Source organism: Amblyomma americanum, chromosome 3 (assembly GCF_052857255.1).
Source record: "Amblyomma americanum isolate KBUSLIRL-KWMA chromosome 3, ASM5285725v1, whole genome shotgun sequence".
NCBI classification, from domain to species: Eukaryota; Metazoa; Arthropoda; class Arachnida; order Ixodida; family Ixodidae; genus Amblyomma; species Amblyomma americanum.
Window position 1 is genome coordinate 148,204,233 of NC_135499.1, and position 19,758 is coordinate 148,223,990.

General features: G+C 45.1%; 1 protein-coding gene across 3 annotated transcripts in view; it reads left to right on the plus strand.

Moving 5' to 3' along the window:
- Positions 1 to 14,478, plus strand: part of LOC144125144 (uncharacterized) — a 41,939-nt gene extending 27,461 nt beyond the window's left edge. For all 3 annotated transcript variants that reach the window (XM_077658262.1, XM_077658263.1, XM_077658261.1), the window contains exons 5-10: positions 1,248 to 1,450; positions 3,192 to 3,360; positions 6,218 to 6,490; positions 11,452 to 11,596; positions 13,281 to 13,541; positions 14,141 to 14,478. In XM_077658262.1, coding sequence (XP_077514388.1) covers positions 1,248 to 1,450; positions 3,192 to 3,360; positions 6,218 to 6,490; positions 11,452 to 11,596; positions 13,281 to 13,541; positions 14,141 to 14,268 — 1,179 coding nt within the window. In that variant the 3' untranslated portion in view covers positions 14,269 to 14,478. The remainder of the gene's footprint in view (positions 1 to 1,247; positions 1,451 to 3,191; positions 3,361 to 6,217; positions 6,491 to 11,451; positions 11,597 to 13,280; positions 13,542 to 14,140) is intronic.
- The last annotated feature ends 5,280 nt before the right edge of the window (positions 14,479 to 19,758 follow it).

A 19,758-nucleotide genomic window follows, 5' to 3' on the forward strand; every position in this document is an offset into this window, starting at 1 on the left:
TAAAGATCCCCAGGTGGTCGAAATTATTCCGGAGCCCTCCACTACGGCTCCTCTTTCTTCTTTCACTCCCTCCTTTATTCCTTCTCTTACGGCGCGGTTCAGGTGTCCAACGATATGAGACAGATAATGCGCCATTTCCTTTCCCCAAAGACCAATTATTATTATTATTATTATTATTATTATTATTATTATTATTATTATTATTATTATTATTATTATTATTATAAAGGACGTATAACAATGAAAACCTTATAAACTGCCCATTAGTTGGCAAAAAGCACGTTTGCTTAGAATAGAAGGAACAAAGCACGAAATGAGTTTTCGTTCTCATTTCCGAGGTTTATTGTCAAAGCTCCAGGAAATGGTGTCACCTATAGTTAACGCCAGCACGATGTTCATACTTTAAGAGTTAAGTAAGCATTTTTTGGAAACTTTGTACGCCGATGTAAACAAGTCGACATTTTTCATTGCTTGGTCTGGTACGTTGTCACTTGTGACAGTAAGGATATCGGTCGTGTTAACGACCATCTGGCGTCACTCGCTTTCTTTACTCATCTGCAGCGGGAGTACAGCCGTGGGCAATATGAACCTACGAAGTTCGGGCATTCATTTCATGATTACTCCTTAATTATGCGTGATAGAAACAACTTTTTCTAGCTAGTCTTGGTGTGTATATCCAAAAGTTATTCACAAATTTAGTTTAAGAATCATTATGAAATTGTTTGTTTCATGTGATACTACGCTTGACTGTAAGTCGTTTAGGACACAATACTACGCTCTACTTATGCTGTCACAGTTTGCCCAATTTCCAACTGCTGTAGCATATACATCTGCATTTCGTACTTCATTCTCTCTCGTCTTTCGGCTGTAACTTGCAAAATGATTGTCTGTACGTGACATCACTGCCATGTTTTAAGTTGCAAGTTTCATAGCCTTTCTAGCATTTTGGGTATCTAGCATTTTCAATGGAAACGAAATTCTAGAAGGCCATGTACTGCGCGATGTCAGTACACGTTAGAAAACCCCAATGAGTTTAAATTTCCTGAGCTCTTACCTACGGCGTGCCTCGTAGCCTGAGTCGTTGCTTTGGGACGTGAAACTCTCGTAAACCAAACGTAAACTATCTAATTTCAATACAATGAAATGTAAGGCAATGTATTTCACCACGAATAGATGGACACTTGTATTCCACTGCGCTGAACTCGACTTCGCAGAAATTTTATTTTAATTTATCTTGTTCCTTGCAGGCATGCGCCATCGGTGAGGTGCCCGGCTTCATAAATGTTACCAAGTTTCAAAGCAATACTGAGGATTCGTGGCGAGAAGCGGACGTACCTGTTGACCCAAACGAAGATGTGATTGTCATTCTGTACACATCTGGCTCCACAGGGCTGCCGAAGGGCGTGGAAATAACCCATAAGGCCTACGTTTCGACATTCTTATCTTTCAGGTATGCATTTAGCGGAAGGAATGAAGTACAGTCAAGGAATGTCCAGTAATTTATTTTTCCCAGTTTGTAGCAAATTTGCAGCAGTCCAGCTTACATCTCAGTGTGTGTGTAGAAAGCACAAACTTCACCAGCCAGCCTGGCTTGCGAGCTTGGCTTTTATTGCTTTGTAACGGCTATACTGTTTACATAACGAAAAAAGTAACGGCCTCAAGTAACTCTCAAGTTACTACTCTCAAGTAAATTTGTCGTGCCTATAACAATTCTTGTCGCGACGGCACAGTAGGTAACATGTTGCAACAATTTTTACGGTTGACAACATAGCTGTTGCAAAGACATGCTTCACTTGCATCACGCGTTTGTCTGTATTCAAGTGCTCTGTATTGCAGCGGAGAAAATATTGTAGAAGCTAGCAATCCTTATGCTAGGGAAGGTTCAGAACTAAAAGAATGGGAAAAATTTCGAGGAAAAATTGTTGCCACTATGAACTCAAGTGGCTCCGTATAAAGGTGCCAAAAATTTTCATAGTTGCACGTATTCACGACAAAGTAATGGTAAGTGGAAATAATGGAAATAGTAAAGCATGATGCAGTGTTTGTCACAACCCAGTATCTTTCAGACTGGTCGTCAGTAAAAAGGCTACCTGGAATGGAATACCTGAAGTAACCTATACCTACGTTGGCTGGCACCACGCTGCAGGGTTGACTTAACCACACTCGCACGTTATTTCGACGCAGCGCGACCGCTTACTTCTACAGTCTGCGTCACCCTTATGTAGAGCGTTCAAGCAGTTTTCACATTCAAACGTAAAATCATTATGCAGTCCGTAGTTTTCGGGCAAATTGCTTTCGCCCATCTTCCTTGCAGCTTCCCAAGGAACTACTTCTGCGCTAGAATATACTTTAAAAGCAGGGCGTTACGATGAACTGTCGACGTTTATGCAAGGCAGGGAACTGCTAGAGCGTTATACACAATGGTGACGCATACTTTACTGTGTCTCAATCTGCGTAGAATCGGCTGGGTTCTTTCATTTGCTTTGAGCTGCTGGTGGAGCTGAGGTGACGGCAAATGTTGAGGTTACTAGATGACATGCTATGTGGTACTCAACATGCTGAATCTGCACGTATTGTGGGGGATGATAGTCCGGAGTCCCCTCTAGAGAGATTCTGTGTACTCATGGTGCATATTTCACCTACTTTGACTTTTTTAACGCGCTCTGGCACCGCACAGCATGCGAGCGTCTTCAGCATTTTGCCTCAAGCGAAACGCAACCAAACGTGACACTCACTCTAATCGGCTGGTTTGGTGGATAATAAACCAACAAAGAAACGGCATTTCCTCGCGATGTCTTGGCAGTATTTGTGGCTATCAAACCGAATATTTCGGCTCTCGAATCGGTACAATGAACTGGGTTGACAAATGAGCTTCTACGGTTCTGAAGGCAATACAATGTCAAAAACTATCAGTCGAACAGTGCGCTTATGATTTTGAGGTGCGACATGTTCGGCTACAGATTTAACACGGGGTTTTCTTTGTTAAGAAATAACTGTGCGCATTATTCTTTGGCGCAGGACCGTTTTAGATGGCTTGATTTTGTATAGATCTGTACCGCTACATTGAAATGCAAATTGTCGATTGGTGGGCATATTGCTGCCACTTTTGTATACGTACTGCGACTATCACAATGTTCATTAATGCGTGCTTCAAAAACGAGGACACGATGTTTCCTTTCTTTTTCTTTCAGCAAGCTAGGGTTCGTTACCGAAGGTGACGTCTTCCTGGCTTGGAATCCAATCACTCATGTCTCCGGCTTCACGCTCAACACGTTTGGCCCGTGCTGCGGCGCTACAACCATCCTTCGCGAGATCACGCTACCGCTGGACAAATTTGTGGATGTCGTCCAAACGTACAAGGTAATTAGGTCTAAGGTACACATGCAAAGTCCATGGTACACATGCAAGGTCCAAATTACACATGGGAGGTCCAAGTTACACATGGGAGGTCCAAGTTACACATGGGAGGTCCAAGTTACACATGGGAGGTCCAAGTTACACATGGGAGGTCCAAGTTACACATTGGAGGTCCAAGTTACACATTGGAGGTCCAAGTTACACATGGGAGGTCCAAGGTACACATGGGAGGTCCAAGGTACACATGGGAAGTCCAAGGTACACATGGGAAGTCCAAGGTACACATGGGAAGTCCAAGGTACACATGGGAAGTCCAAGGTACACATGGGAAGTCCAAGGTACACATGGGAAGTCCAAGGTACACATGGGAAGTCCAAGGTACACATGGGAAGTCCAAGGTTCGCATGCCAGGGCCCAAGGTTCGCATGCCAGGGCCCAAGGTTCGCATGCCAGGGCCCAAGGTACGCGCTAAAGGTACATATGTACCAGATTTTGTTCTCGCACAGCAGCGGATACCTTTAAAACAAGAGTGAGTAACACGCACACTTCTCGCATTGAGTGTTTTTGCTGGTCCTAAGAGAAGGCGCACTGTTTTTTCTTATAGCCTATGCCTTACTTGAGTTTGCTGGCAGTGCGGCGATGATCACGTTCTGCGCAGAGACGCGATACCATCTGTGAGGCATCCACATAATCCAAATTAACTGCCCTAATTATGGGAAAAATTACCATTGGTGGATCTTACGAATCTAAGGTACCTTTTCTTTCTATTTGAGCAAGAGGTGATAGCATAGTTCTTAAGCCTTGTATGGCAGTTGGCAACCATAAGAATTTACATACCGCGGTAACTCAAGACATCCGATCACTTTTAAAGCATGGAGATTTCTTTTCTGCAGCTATAACGACGCATCATTTCTTTAAAATTAAGTCGTGTAACTGGCACCTGCAGCGTTCAGTAATCGAGCTGCTTTTTGTGAAATGCTTCTCTGGTGTGTTATGAGGGCGCTTCTCAAGTAATTCGTTTCTTTTCTGTTTTATTTTCGCTCACCCCTCTCTCTTGTGGTGCTCTTTCATTCTCGTCTAGGCACTCTACATGTTCAACGTGAATGAAGCTATATTCCTTAACTCCAGGCATTTCAATGAATGTTCACGAAGAAACATTTGCTGCCCTAGGTTCAACAGTCCTTTCTCTGACCCATTTCCACTCTAAATGCTACAGGCCTTTACGACATCATAAACAAGAGAAAAACTAACCTGTGACGTATATTTGGTTTAATATATACGCGACAAAATATATATTTAAATGACCATCACAAGTGATCTTATTGTTGGGGCTCAGAAGTTTAGGAGTTAATGCGTTCGCACTGGAGAGGTCTGTGCAAGCAGAGACGGCGGCAGCCGTCTGTCAGTAGCTAGAGGCGGGTGGCAACCGCCGCCCCCCCCCCCCCCCCGGCCACTAATGAACTTAGTGTTCTATCTATACGAAGTTATTATGCTATCTCGGATATAACGAAGCTTAGTATGCCACCGCCTAAACAACGAACTTCAGTGTGTTAACCTCACATTTACCGAAACCAGTATGCTGCCTCAGATAAAAAGAACTTTGCGTGGTAACCTTGTATATAACGAACGCTTGGCTGCTTGAGCATTCAAACGATCAACCAAAAATCGCCTGTCTTTTTATTCTATTTGTCTGGTGTGAGCAGCGAGCGGAACGCTCATTGAGACAAAACAAGCAACTTGGCAGGCTACTCAGAGCGCGAGTATTGCTACCGAATTCTTGAAAAGGCGACTACGTAGTAGCGCTGTCATTACTCGACAACTTGAAATAGCACCTTGACTTTATAACGCTATAAAAAACAAATGCGTATTATAATGTACGCGGGCCGCCGTGGTGGCTCAGCGGCTATGGGGCTCGGCTGCTGACCTGAAAGACGCGGGTACGATCCCGGCCGTGGAGGTGGAATTTCGATGGAGTCGAAATTTTAGAGGCCGCTGTACTGTGAAATGTCAGTGCGGGTTAAAGAACCCCAGGTGATCGAAATTTCCGGAGCCCTTCACTACGGAGTCCCTCATAGCCTTAATCGCTCTGGGATGTTGAACCCCCGTAAACCTATAATGTACGCGGGGTTTGACGGGGACCGTTCCGTACAGATCACTTCACGCCCTCGAGTTTAGTGTAATTTAATTCAGCTCTTGAGACGGGCACCGCGATAGCTCAGGGCTGTGGCGTTCAGCGGTGTGAGCGCGGCTTCACGACCTCACTTCCTTGGCATTGCGGCCTAATTTAAACAAATGGGAAATGCGAAAACACCCAAGTAATTTCGGTTTATGTAGGGAAGCACCAGATTTCAAAATATATCGCGAGCTTTCAACCACGGCATGACCCGTAGCGCCTGTGAGCACCAGTGCTCAACAGTGGATTTTAAGTAGCTTTCGTACCCAGCAGGCTCTTGGCATGGATGTCGGATAACTGCTGCAAATGAGAATAGCTTTTTCGTGTTTACTGCTGCACTACTGCCGCACTGCTGCCGCATGCCCAGAATTTTTCTTGCAGTCTAATATCGCTTTAGTGCTGATGTCTTGGCAACACTGAATGACACTTGTTTATTTTATTCGCTTTCAATACCGCAAGTGCTCCGTACAATCTACATTACACAAGAGAGAGGTACAAAAAAAAACGAATACAGTGCTTACATATTTTAAGCACACAGAGGGAAGCACGGAGAACGTGTATCTCTAGATTTGGTTTCAATGTGAATTCAATTAAAAATTACTGAAAGGCGTCATACGGATGATGTTATCGCCCGGTTTGAAATTTTTATTCACGGAGTCATCAAATGCTTTCACCATTGTCTCGCAGGTCACGTCGGTGATTAGCCTTCCAATCAAATTGCAAATGCTGATTAACGAGGCCAAGAGCACGCGGCGAAAGCTGCCGCATATCGACAAGATAATGTACGGTGGTAGCCCCATGTCGAGCAGCCTGTGCCGAGACATCTGTGACGTGCTGACGCCGTCCACGCTGGCAAACGTGTACGGAATGACCGAGACCTTCGGCTTGGTCAGTGCCACGCAGGTTGACGAGATCACCACAGATCACATGGGACTCCCCACCGCAGGCTGCGAAGTGAAAGTAAGCGTTTTCTTCATCTTTTCGCAGACTGTGATGGCACCGCATTTGTACGCTGTGGGAGTCATTAAAAAAAAAAAAAGGCTGGCGGTTTAGATTGCTAAGCAAGAAATACTGTGCAAAAGCACGGTGTTTTCCAGTTGGACACCACCGCCACATACCTCAAAGCGCGATTGAAGTATCCACTGGCACATGAGCCACTTACGCCAATGACATTTCAATGACATTTATTATTTTTCTTTGTTGCAGAAGTCACTATCTTATGGTCAACTGCTGACGCCATGCAAGAGCACGGTGATGTCAGAGGAATTTCGCCGCAACCATGGCGGAAGGCTTTTATACTAATAGGGCATATAGTGCTTTCTCATTAATGGAAGAAAAAAACACACGTGCGTTCGATCATGGCCGCGGAGGTGCAATTTCGTTGGAGGCGAAATTCTAGAGGCCCATGCACTGTGCGATGTCAGTGCGCGTTAAAGAACCCCAGGTGGTCGAAACTTCTGGAGTCCTTCACTACGGCGTCCCTCACAGCCTGAGTCGCTTTGGGACGTTAAACGAAACTAAACCAAACCCAGAAACAACTTGAATTCTTTTATCATAAGAAAACAAAATATGATGTAAAATTCGTAGTTTGATAACGCATGATAGCCCGGAACTGGAATCTCGCTGGTATTGCGAGATAAAATTTGCTGGCTTCTAGGGGCTTTATCAAAGCGCTATAAATTATTGTTCCAAATATTTTCAGCCCACTGGTCGGAGATGAAACAATAATTCACTAAAGTCTGTTTTCCGGCAGACTTGTGAATGGGTACAGCATTCTGACGATGACTTACTGTCCAATAGCGTTTTTTAAACAAAAAGACAAGAAACGGTGTCAGTGCTCGGGAAAGTTCTTGGAAAACAGGCATATAAATCGTGTCTTGGCCTGAATCAGGAGACGCATTGAGGCGCTTAAGTAAGAAGAACACTCCACTTTCCAAGATAACAAAATTGGACTTGAATTTAGGAACATTGCTGAATAGGCGGCAAGGCTCTTTTTTAGAGTTCTGGGAATGCTTATTTGAAGTATGTTTGGTTTATGGGGGTTTAACGTCCCAAAACAACTCAGGCTATGAAGGACGCCGTAGTGAAGGGCTACGGAAATTTCGACCCCCTGGGTTTCTTTAGCGTGCAATTACATCGCACAACACACGGGACTCTAGAATTTCGCCTACATCGAAATTCGACAGCTGCAGCCGGGATCGAACAAAGCATCCTTTTGTAAGAGTCATCAGAGCCAGTAGTGTGCCTATGAGAAATAGCAAGAATACAACCGAATCTTTCCTGTTTGACTTCACATATTTCCATGCCTTTGTTGGTTCGGTAAACATTTTTTTCTTCAGTGAAAAAAAGATTCAGCTTTAGCTTCATCCAGTAATTTTTTCAGAGGAGCTGTGATGCTCGTGCTTTTCATGCGAACCATCACTCCTCGCATCTTTTAGAGATTATAGTCCAGGCTTTTTATTGATAAGACAGTGATAAGCGAAAGCAATGAGCTGAGACTTCTAAAAGCTCCAGAGGCCGTTAATATCGATAAATAAGCAGCAGCCTTAAAACTAGGAAAGAAACGAGGAGAGGTAATCTTTCACGCAAGATGCCTCTATCATAAAAATACCTTAAAGGATAGCTTGTTTAGAATCTCTATAGGGTTATTGAGTACAACAACTATAAAAACCTCATGGTCCCTAATCCCAGCAATTTTTGCGACTGATCTAACCAGCTCGGGATTTCTTCAGAGCACGAGGTCAAGAACAGTAGAGCATTGTTACTCAGAAGCGCTTCAAAAACTGAGTCCACCCTGAATTTGTTGCATGAAACCGGCAATAAATTTTTGCAAATTTCAGGTAGGTTAGTACCCAGCAAGAAGAATGCCGTCTCTCTGAAAGACTAATACATCAGTGCTTCAAGCTGTTCGGAATTAATACTATTCGGGGGCCTGTAAAAGGATCCGTTGGAAAAGTGATGTACATTCGACAGTTCAGTGCTTAAAAGCGTAGAGTCTCATGAAGCGGCAATGAACGGCAATGGCATGTTTTTTACTAGCTCATCAACAAGCATAAAGACGCCTCCGGCGGAAGCATTACAATCTTTGCGATAGAGGTTAAACTTGGAGAAAATAACGGCATCTAATATTGGGTCTTCCAGCTTGAGATTCAGTGCGTTGAGCAGTGCGGCGGCGTCTTGTTTGTATCAGGTTTTAATGTTGAGAGATAATATGGACAATCAAGGCGTCATCAGAAGGGTTCACCACGCCAGTGGTATTCAGTGACTAAGGCGTTTTGCAATGGACACGATTCCGAGGTTCCCATTCCCTTGTCGGCGTTTGGTCACGTTGTGATGGAGACGAGATAACGCTCGTACAGATTTCAGCGTGCAGTAAAGAGGCCGAGGTGGCTAATATTGACCTCGTACATTCATACGGTGCGCCTTTTAACCTGTGTTCAGCTTTGTCAAGTAATAATTCAAAAGAAAACATACACAGGTTAACTGGCAGCTGCTTGCGCTGTCATGACGAATATGATTTTAAGGGATGATCCGAATTTGGGGAGAGAGATATGAGGCTTTAGGGCACGCGCACAACCTTGCTTTAATTCAAGGCAGAAAGATTTTAGCGTAGAGAAAGTGCAACACGTCCTTTCCAGCATTTTAGGAACAGTAATAAGTGCTGAGTGGCGTAGCAGTCTAGCGATGCCAGAAGATGCAGGCTAAAGGCATTTGCAGTAACTGAGCTTGATGCTGGCTCCGGCTGCTTCATCTCATTTATTCATCCTTAAATGCTAGACGGAATTACATGAGAGGCTACAATCCATGTAAAAACATGAATAATAAAAATACAAAGGAAATGAAACACGAATGGGACAAAAAAGAATAAAGGAAATATATAGGCATGGCAAAAATACACGAAATGTGCACGCGTGGGAGTATGCAGATAAAAATCGGCGTGTCCTTGAAGAAAACTTGCACGGAATGTTTACCCAGTCTGGAAATGAGATGAGTTTGGCATGGTAGGATCTGCGTTCGTTTCACGAAAGTGTTATGAGTGAAAACAATAAAAATAATTCAAAGAACTAAGGGACAGGTTTTTGGCAGAAGGAACCGTTGCGCTAAAAAAGGAATAGCGTTCGTGTGATTAGTAAATAACAGTTTATATTATGTGGACGCGAACTCTGATTAATTTTAATTCAGAAGAAACCGTTGCACTAAAAATTAATAGCGTTCGTGTGATTAGTAAAGGACAGTATATATTATGTGGACGCGAACTCTAATTAATTTTCATTAAGGCTAAACAGAGGGTCGCTATTCTCGGGCATTTTTTTTTAATATGCTTCTAAAAATTTTGGCTTCGCACTTTGAATGTAAAACTACAAGCAGTTCGTTCTGGGTTCAACCTTTCTGGTAGGAGGCTCTCATCACAGTGTTCGCCCAATACAAGCGGTAATTTGTTGAATCTAAATGTGTATTATGCCTGGAACTGTGCATTATCTTTCTTTCTTACATTTGGGACCGGAAAAAGTTGCCTGACAGGCTTGCCTTCTCCAATGTCTTAACGCAGCTTAGGCAGGTCTCTGCAAGACTCGGAACGATGTGACAGGACGTGACACTTCCTTCTGTTTGAGCTGTCTGCGAAACAGGAAGCCATTAGAAGCCCGTTTATAGAGGATCCGGGGCTATCCCGACACATGTAACAGCAGACCACTTGTTTGTTTGAATAATATCCGAAGCTTGATATTATCTTACGCCATATTGCGCTGGAAGAACATGACGACCAGCGCCGGCTACTTAAATGTGTTTCTAATCAGTTCCAAACAAAATCTGTCGTTTATCAACGGGTCATCCGCGGTTCTTTAATTTGGTTGACACAAGCAGGAAGTTGCAAAAAAAGTAACAGGTACGTTCAGTTAAGAATCCTGATAACTGACAGAAACATCCGTGAGCGCATGATTCTTATAGGATATCATCGGTAACGTTGCTGTAATAGTAATGAAAAGGTGTCGAGCGGCGCGCTGCCAGCCGAAAAGTACTTCTTTCCAGAGCTTCTGAATTGTAGAGGTGCTTGAGGTGCTGCAATTTTTAGCAAGCGATAGTTACCGATCTTGCGCGTTACCTAAAGATAATCAGGCACTGTCTAATTTCAAAATTTATTGTCAAATGCAAACTTGTCGAGTGCTCCACACAAGCTTAACGTCTACAGTACATATTGACGGGTACAAATGCCGATGATTTCAGAATTTGTTTCCTCCAACAATTCAGGTGCTAATTTTCCAATTTCTGTTTTTTTTCATAATATGCTCACAGGTTTCATAATATGCTCACAGGTAGCATGCCAGGCCGACAACCAGGCAGACCCCCCCCCCTCCTCCTCCTACTCTTCATCCTTCTCCTCCTCCTCCTCCTCCTCCTCCTCCTCCTTCTCCTCTTCCAACTTTCCTCCAACTCCTCTTCCAACATTCCTCCTCCTCCTGGCGCCATCGAAATGGCAAACCTACAGCCGAATGCGACCTTAATAAGCTCGCTCAGTAATTTAATGAATTTAGTGAATTAGAAAAAAAAGAAAACGAAGCATTCCAAAAAAAAAAACGATCTGTTGGTTTATCCAGAAAAGCTACGGAAGAGATCCACTGTAGGAACAGCGAAATTCATTTGGTTCCCGAGAGCAAAGAAGATGTAATTGTTCTCACATCAGAAAAGTGATGAGAAGTTTTTCAAGTGTAAGAATATAAGGTAACAGAGAGGACCTGCCGACAAAGGGGAACTCTCTGACGTTGTTAGCTTCACGACACTTATCCACGCTTGATGGAAAGGCTGGCAGAGTACTCAAGACAGCCGTCTCTTTGTCTTCAGTTTTTTTCGCAGCTTTTGAGGCTAGTAGCACATTGAAGAAAAAGCGAAACAAAGTAAATGCTTGTGCGTTGCTTGTCTTTCAGGTGGTGGACGTGAACACCGGAAAGCTCTTGGAGCCGTTTGAGCAGGGCGAGATCTGCGTCCGGAGTCCGCATGTCATGAAGTGCTATCACCGACGTCCCGAGGCCACCGCAGACGTCCTCAGCAGCGACGGATGGCTTAGGACAGGTACGTACGAACAACGAAAAGAAAATCAACAAAATCAAATCTGTCGTTCTTCTTAGCTGCACATTTTTCTACTTCCGCCTTGCTTCTGTTCCACCTTTGGCGATTTTCCCGCTGACAGTCCTGATGTGTAGAGTAACTCTGCATGGAATTATTGACCCAGTGTCCCCCGCATTTACCTCGGCAGTTTGAGTTGCGAAAGCCTACCCTACTCAGCCCTTCTCATCTACATGCGGAAATAAAGCCGTGCCAAGATAGCACAATTTAAATTTTGGCAATGTTTCGAGCATGTGGAGAGTGCAGGGCTGGGCCATATTTGATATGTGGCGAGCCGTTTCTCGTGTGGAATAGGTGATGGGGATGGGGTTGGGGGGATATTATGACAAAACAATGGTGCTGTATTGAGCGGGAGGCTTTGAACTTCGTAGATTTTTTTACTCATTCGCTGTCCTGCTGGGGGCAGCTATTTGAAATAGGAACTACAAAACTGCAAGAAAGAGAACAAAGAAGGCTTTCACATTTTGTAATTTTGTAATGGGATTTTACTGCGGTAGTACTACTAGGAACATTCTCCGTTTTCGGACATAGGTGCGTTCGTCCCTGAAGCCTGCTTTTTGGCTCACCTTACCACTTGGTTATGGGTAACATGCCAAGTGCGTACACATGGCAAGTCTTTGCCCAGGCATTTACCTAAAGGGCTTTAGAGCAAATGCCTTACAATAAAGGACTTAATGTTTAAGCCCTTCATGGTAAATGTCTTTAAGTAAAATGCCTTCAGCATGTAGCTTGCGTTACTGCACGATATTCCGTGCATCACCATGCGAAACCGTCTGCTTTTTCATTTTTTCAGTCAGTCCCCGCAAAGTTATTTTGACGGCAGTAAATTTTTTCGTTTAACAACGTTGAACAGATAGCCCATTGTGCCTGTGCAGTGCAAGTGAAGGCCTGATGAACGAAGTGCGTTCAGTGTATCACGACGTTCGCAGCATGTTGCACGGATTCTCATTTTATTACTGCATTCCCGACCGCCGTTCTCTACCAGATGAGATGACTGTTGGTGCTCTGCGAGATTACCCCTTGACGTCATTAGTCCCTGACATCCACTGGGGAGTATACTTTGTGCGTTACTCATTCTCTGCTCGCACCTACCTTGACCACTACATTGAGAGCCGACCGGGTCGCCCGGCTTGCTCTCATTGCGTTGGCCTCCCTGACTCCCCTGATCTTTTCTGGTACTCCTAACAGTTTGTTTTCCTTCGTAATAATCTCTAACTAACTCTTTCACAAAATCATACCTGGTGGTGTGTCTGACAGATTCGTCCGCAGCTGTGCCGGTCATATATACGTTATGCAGCCTAGTACGCCTGGCCTCAGTCATAGAAGGGGTCATGTTGCCCGAGAGTGAAAATACCCAAACCTCTCCTCCGTCAAATACATACTTTCCTTCAACTAGAGAGTGCGTCAGACTAATAAGTTTCGTTATTTTGTCCTTCGCACACAAATCACTGAGGCAAAAAGCATGTGCTGCAAGGGCTAAAGTTCCGAAATGACTTTGCACTAGGCAGGGAGAAGCTGCCTAGTGCTGGCCCACGTAAAACGGTGTCTAAGCAGGCGAGGTAAGATGTATTTAGAACGCATCCTTCGTCTCAGGCAACTTTTTGTCGACCACTTGCGCGTTTGTGTGCAGGGGACCTCGGGCACTACGACCGAGAGGGGCACCTGTACATGGTGGAGAGGCTGAAACAGCTCATCAAATGCATGGACAACCAGTTGGCTCCGAGCGAGCTCGAGGAGATCCTGCTGACTCACGACGCGGTCGCGGAGGTGGCCGTAGTTGGAGTGCCCAGCCCCAAGTACGGCGAGGCGCCCGCCGCCTGCGTCGTGCTCAACGCTTCTTACGCGGAGCCACACAGTACGATCGAGGAGGAGCTGAAGAAGCTCGTCGCAGGTGCGCGCATTCAGTAGAATTGACTGCAGGTGGCGAGTCTCAAGGCGAAAGCTTTTGTAGGTTCATGACTCGCCCGCGGGGTGTTCGCAGAAAAGTGTCACACTGTAGATGTCAATAAAACTGATGACGACATCAAAACAAAACAGAATAAATATAAAAAATTAGAAATGTATGAAAATAAAAATGAGAAAAATAAGGAAAGAGAAATAAAAATAAAATAATAAAAATAAGATAACAGAGAAATAGAAAATGAAGTAATTAAAGTAGCAAACAGAAATAAACATTAAAAATAACAGAAAAATTTAAAACTACAACGCATACCGCCTTCGTGGAAAAAACCCGCATCAGCGACACAAGCAGCAACACCGCGCTAAATGCTTTCGCCTCACCGCACTTTAGGTGGACAAAGTGCCCCCGTGAATTTTTAGGAGGCAGAGCAACACAGGCGTTTCTTATGCATAGCCTTAAGACAGGTTGAATACTGCAGCGGTAAAATGCGCTATTTCCCAGTGAACCCTAATATAATCAGTTACAATGGAGTTACACACTATTAAAGCTAGTCAATATCATCATGGTTGTGTTTTTTTTCTCATTCGCAGGGCAAACGGCCGTTTATAAGTACCTTTACGGAGGAGTCATCTTCCTTGACTCGCTTCCGAAGGCCGAAAATGGAAAGATACTCAAGAAGGAGCTGCTGGCCAAGTTTGCCGACAGACCGATTCCTTGAAGTATTCCACCCTAAAAAGTAGTTTGCCTTTTCTTGTTGCGTTCAAATGTGGAAGTCGCGAGAATGTACTTTACACTTGAGTGTTATTTTGCACTGCCAATCTTACAAACTAGCATGAAGTTTTATTCACTATTTGAAAATGATGTTTGTATTAGTATTTCAGATTTATGTCCGAAACGTGAGAATAAATGTATATATAGGTATGAAAAACACTGATTCTGTTAATGAAGAGAGCTACCTCGCCGGCTCTTCTACAGTGTCCGCTTCTCTGAAACTTCTACATACGAAATGTCCGGCAGCTGTCGGCGTCAGTGTTTTGCTCGACTAGCCTCGATAACGCATTGGACCTTTCCTCCACGCAAAAATTCTAGGGACGCTCAGGCTCCACTTTGGGGGTATGATGCGTTAGCTTTCACAATAGCGGGCATCGATTGCGTGATGTAATTAAGAACACGAGTAAAACGCAGATCTTCATCATTAAATTACTCGGAAGAGTGCGAGGCGAACACAGGCCGCGACTGACTGCGACCAACCTGGGATTTTGAAGTGATAGCTATTTCGCGCACGACCAACGCATGGTCCACGCCAACGACGCTGGATTTTCTGCATAATGAGGCGCTCAAAGTAATCGCTTTAGAACCTTCGTTCTGTGCTTTGGATCGCTTCGTTGTAGCCAAAACAGACTCCTTTCAGGGTACTTTTGATTCTCGGGAACAGGGAAAAGTCTACCGTAGCCAGGTCAGGACTATGGGGGGGGGGGGGGGGGGGGGGCAGCGTCGCCACGTTGTGCTTGACAGGGAACTCCAGTGCGCTCATAAGTGTGGCAGGGAGCGTTGTCGTGGTGCAACTGCCAGATATCGGCGATATCCTTTCGCGCTCAGAGGACCATTTTTCTCATTCTGTCGAGAAAATGCACCTACTTAAGATGTCGTGCACGGTGGGTTTTGGAATATTGAGTCGCTGCTATCAGCTGCAGACTCGTTCGACGGTCCGTGCTCAAAGGATTAGGAGCACGAGACACATTTTCGTCTCTTTTGCACGTTGATGGCCGTCCATAGCCGGATTCATCATTGACGTCTCTAAGGCCCACCTTAAACGCCTTCAAACACCTTGAAACTAGAGAATATGGCACAGCAGAACTCCCGTAGGCTTGCTAAATTATTTGGTAGGCGTCGGCAAGATTCTTATCGAATTTTGCACAGAACTTGATCACGTACCGCTGTTCGCGTGCGGATTCCATCGCAAGTAGTGACGCAAGCACTATCAGTAGGTGCATAGAAACGACAATCCTGACGCTCCCAGAGCTTGGAGCAGACCGCGCTAGGCAGTGATGAAAGCTGAAAGCCCCCCTACCTAACCCAACCGATTCGAGCGTGGCAGGACCAATGAAAGCGCTCGAGAAAATTTTTTCATTACTTTCCGGACACACCCTGTACTGTACATCAAAGTAGACATGTCTCGCCAGAGCTGCTTACGCGCAATAGACTTAGCACAATGGTAACAATAAATGAACGAACCGAAAGCGGGGACAGTCGTTCTGTACTCCAGAAGGAGATAATAAATGCCTGCACAGTGGGGCGCGAATGAGCACGTGAGCTTTGTCACTGGAGGAGCCAGGTCTTTACCTGAGCTATTCAATTGCAGCGATTCTAACGACGGCGCGTGGATAGTTTTCGAGCTTGCGGATCGCGTTCGTATAACCTTGATGGGCTTGAATAGATCCCAGTTTCAAAGCCGAGAGGTAGTGAGTTTCGCCAAAAGAGGCGTCAATGGTTCTTTGCACATGGCGTTCATTAAATGCGCGAGTTCAGACCTTTTTCAATGATTCGTGAGATCGAGCAAATTTAGGCTGAAGATTAAAAGCGCTTAAGGCAAATGCGGGTTTCCAAGGTTGCATACTGGCATGTTCGATGCGCGAAAATTGTCTTAAATGGCGAGTAGACGGTAAAAGAAGCGCAGTTGTGATGAGCGCACGCACAAAGAAAACGAAAGCGAACCCTGCTACCCGCGAGAATTGTCGGGCGGTCGACGCCAGGCGCCTCGACGGGCGACATTTCCAAAGAGTGCGGCGGCTGTTTAAATTTCTTTTTGCCCGCTCCAAATGTTTCCGCTTCTGGTTTTTATCGTCGAAGGCAAATCGAGAGGCGGCAGGCATAACAAATGCTTCGCTTCTGCATCGGCGTCTGGGTGGATGTATACGCTAGGAAAACAACCAGCGTGGCATGAGGGCCAGACAGACAATGCACACCCAGTAGAGACGGGAAAGATCGGTGGTATTCAAGAGTGGTTGTCTTGCTGGTTAGCGACACCGAGAGATTGCGGCCACATCCATATATATATATATATATATATATATATATATATATATATATATATATATATATATATATATATATATATATTCGTGAGATAAGCTGTCGCTGGCTGGGCTTTTCGTCACCGCTTCCCTTCTCTATACTCCAATAGTCCACCCGTACTGTGTTCGCGCTGTGTGGGCTGCTCGAGTATGCATGCTCTTATGCATCGTGAACGTTGACGTTGAAGTCGCTGCAACGTGGGAATCGGGTATTTTCTGTGGATGCGTCGATGCAACTACATGCCTTCGTCGTTCGCCAAAAACCCGCGAGGTGCAGGCTTTCTTGTGTAGACGGCCATATATATGGACGCGGCGAATAAATCGACGCAATAGGGTGTTTACGAATTCTGACACTGCACGCTGTTCGGTAGAGGCTTAACGACTGCATCGCCGCCATAGTGCAGGTTTGCTTATGGACGCGCGTTAAGCTGTCCATATAGGACCGATAGCTTCTCCTGCTAACGCGAACGACAAGTCCTTGCTTACCTCGACGGTTTCGCTACAGGTGAAGTGCATGTACCACATTCGGCACTTGCGGTTGCTTGGATATTTGCGCGAAGGCCTGTTCGTTCGCAGGCTAGCTGAACGCGTTGTTAGCCAGTTCACTGGGGAGAATTGTACTGACATGAAGATAAACACAGGTTGAATACTAGAGTGCGTTTCAAGAAATGGTTCTCTGCAAGGCTGATGACCCGCCGCGGTGGCTCATTGGTTAGGGCGCTCGGCTGCTGATACGGAGTTCCCGATTTCGAACCCGTACGCGGTGGCTGCATTTTTATGGAGGCGAAACGCTAAGGCACCCGTGTGCTGTGCGATGTCAGTTCACGTTAAAGATCCTCAGGTGGTCGAAATTACTTCGGAGCCCTCCACTACGGCACCTCTCTCTTCCTTTCTTCTTTCACTCCCTCCTTTATCCCTTCCCTTACGGCGCGGTTCAGGTGTCCAACGATATATGAGACAGATACTGCGCCATTTCCTTTCCCCAAAAACCACTTATTATTAAGGCTGATGACTGGGTGAGTTGGCACTGGTTAATCTTAAAACTAGCCAAATGACGCAGTACAGAAAGGGAAGGAAACAGTACAGAAGCTGGTTTCCGGACAGAATTCGGTCGTTGTTTACTTCAGTAAAAATGGCACATACCCACGCGGGAGATGGGCAAAAAGTATGGTGTTGAATGCCAAAGGAAACCGTATAGTATTTGCACAGAAAAGAAAGCCAGGGGGCGAACTAGAATACTTGAATAACTGATACTAGAAAATAATACTTGAAAAATTCAAATCAGTTTAGGAATTGTGAAGTAACAGGAATAGAAAAAACTGGTTTTTGGACATGATGAATTTTTATACATTTAACAAGGTAACCTACAAGTCGTAATATGTAATCGAGAAGGTATCCGCAAACCCAACCCAATGCGAATCCCTTGGCGCTCGGATTGAACGAGAAAGCTGGAAGAGACGCAGGGAGTCCTAACTTCGAAAGGGGACCTCCAGGAAGTTGGTTACTGGCTCTGTCCTGTTTTCTTCTCTTTTCTCGTTTGTCGTGTTACAAGATGCTGGACATCATCGACCTGTGCCGCAACTTGTTGCATTGGACGCCTTATTCAAGCCGCCAATATGCGCGGAAGCAATGACTGGCCATTCGTTATCTACACAGCATACAACTTTTGGCGGCTGCCGTTTCGCCGCACCGACTTGGCGGTGTGTGCGTGTGACGCATCAGTTTTCTCGACGCTGACGGCCCCTAGTTCGTTCCTTCTGTCTTCCGGTGAACATGGTGAGATATAAAAGACCGGATCATGATCGTCGTGTGTAGGGGTAAGTAGTATTGAACTCTCCTCTGATGCCACTGAGGCGCATGCTCAAAAAGCCACCTCCTCCTCGGTGTGCGGTGACATGCTGTGATCCCCGCAAGGAATTTTAGTGCGCCGAGATGAAAGGCTTCACCGTCGCTCCGAGGGGCCAACTCACTCAGCGGTCACTAAGTGTCTGAGAAATTTATTGCCAATGCATGAAAGCGCCGAACCTTTTAATGATCCTGTCACACCAGTCATGTGATGCAAATCGAGACAGCCTGCTCAGTCTTCTTAATAGCGTAGTTCTACCACGTACAGACTATGGCTCAGTAGTGTACGAGTCGGCACGAAAAACCACCTTAAAAATGCTCGATGCAGTGTACCACCAGGGGCTGCGTTTGGGTACTGGTGCTTTCCGTGCGAGCCCAGTTGCCAGTTTGTACGTTGAGGTGGACCGATGGTCATTTGAAGGACGGCTGAAGTTTACAAGTATAGCATATGCCACGAAGGTACTATCCCAGGCTGACCATCCTTGTAACATGCTATTGCGCAACCCAACCAGTACACTGCTGTTTTCAAACTAACCGTCTGAAGCACCACATTTACCCATCAGAATCGCCACAATTTTTTCAAGACATATAAATACCAGTCTCTAATACTCTGATGATTTCTTCAAAAGACACAATTGCTCCCTGGGAAGTGCGTCTTTTTGACTGTGACACATCTTTTGTTGAGTTGGGCAAGCATAGATCTTCAATTTGCATAAAACAGCCCTTCACGTCCCTGCAAGCAAAGTACCAGTGCCCTGAGTTTTACACAGATGCCTCCAAAGCCTTCTTCAGTTACATGTGCAGCTCACAGCTGATTTTCTGAAACAAAAGCAATGAATAGACACACAAGAATATCTACTGCAGATCGTAATGGTATCCTGTTGGCTGTTAAATCTATCCTACAAAAGAAAATCCCAAGCTGCGTTATTCATTGATTCCTTAAGTGTGGTTATGACCCTGTCTTCTGGGAAACCCTGTAATGAATTACTTCTTGAAATGTCTTTTGTCTGTACGCACATTGAACCTTAAAATTGCATTATGCTGGGTACCAGGTCACAGTGGAATAGATGGAAATTAAGAAGCTCACAGGCTTGCTGCGTCAGCTGCCGAGCGAAGTCTGATCAATATAAAGCAATTTCCATACCAGGACCCCAGGCCACATATTAGAACTGCACTCCTCAGAGAGTGGCAACAGGATTGGAACAAAGAAATAGAAAACAAACTTCACACAATAAAATGAAGCATTGGAAGGTGTGCCACAGAAAAACAAAATAGATTCAAAGAAGTTG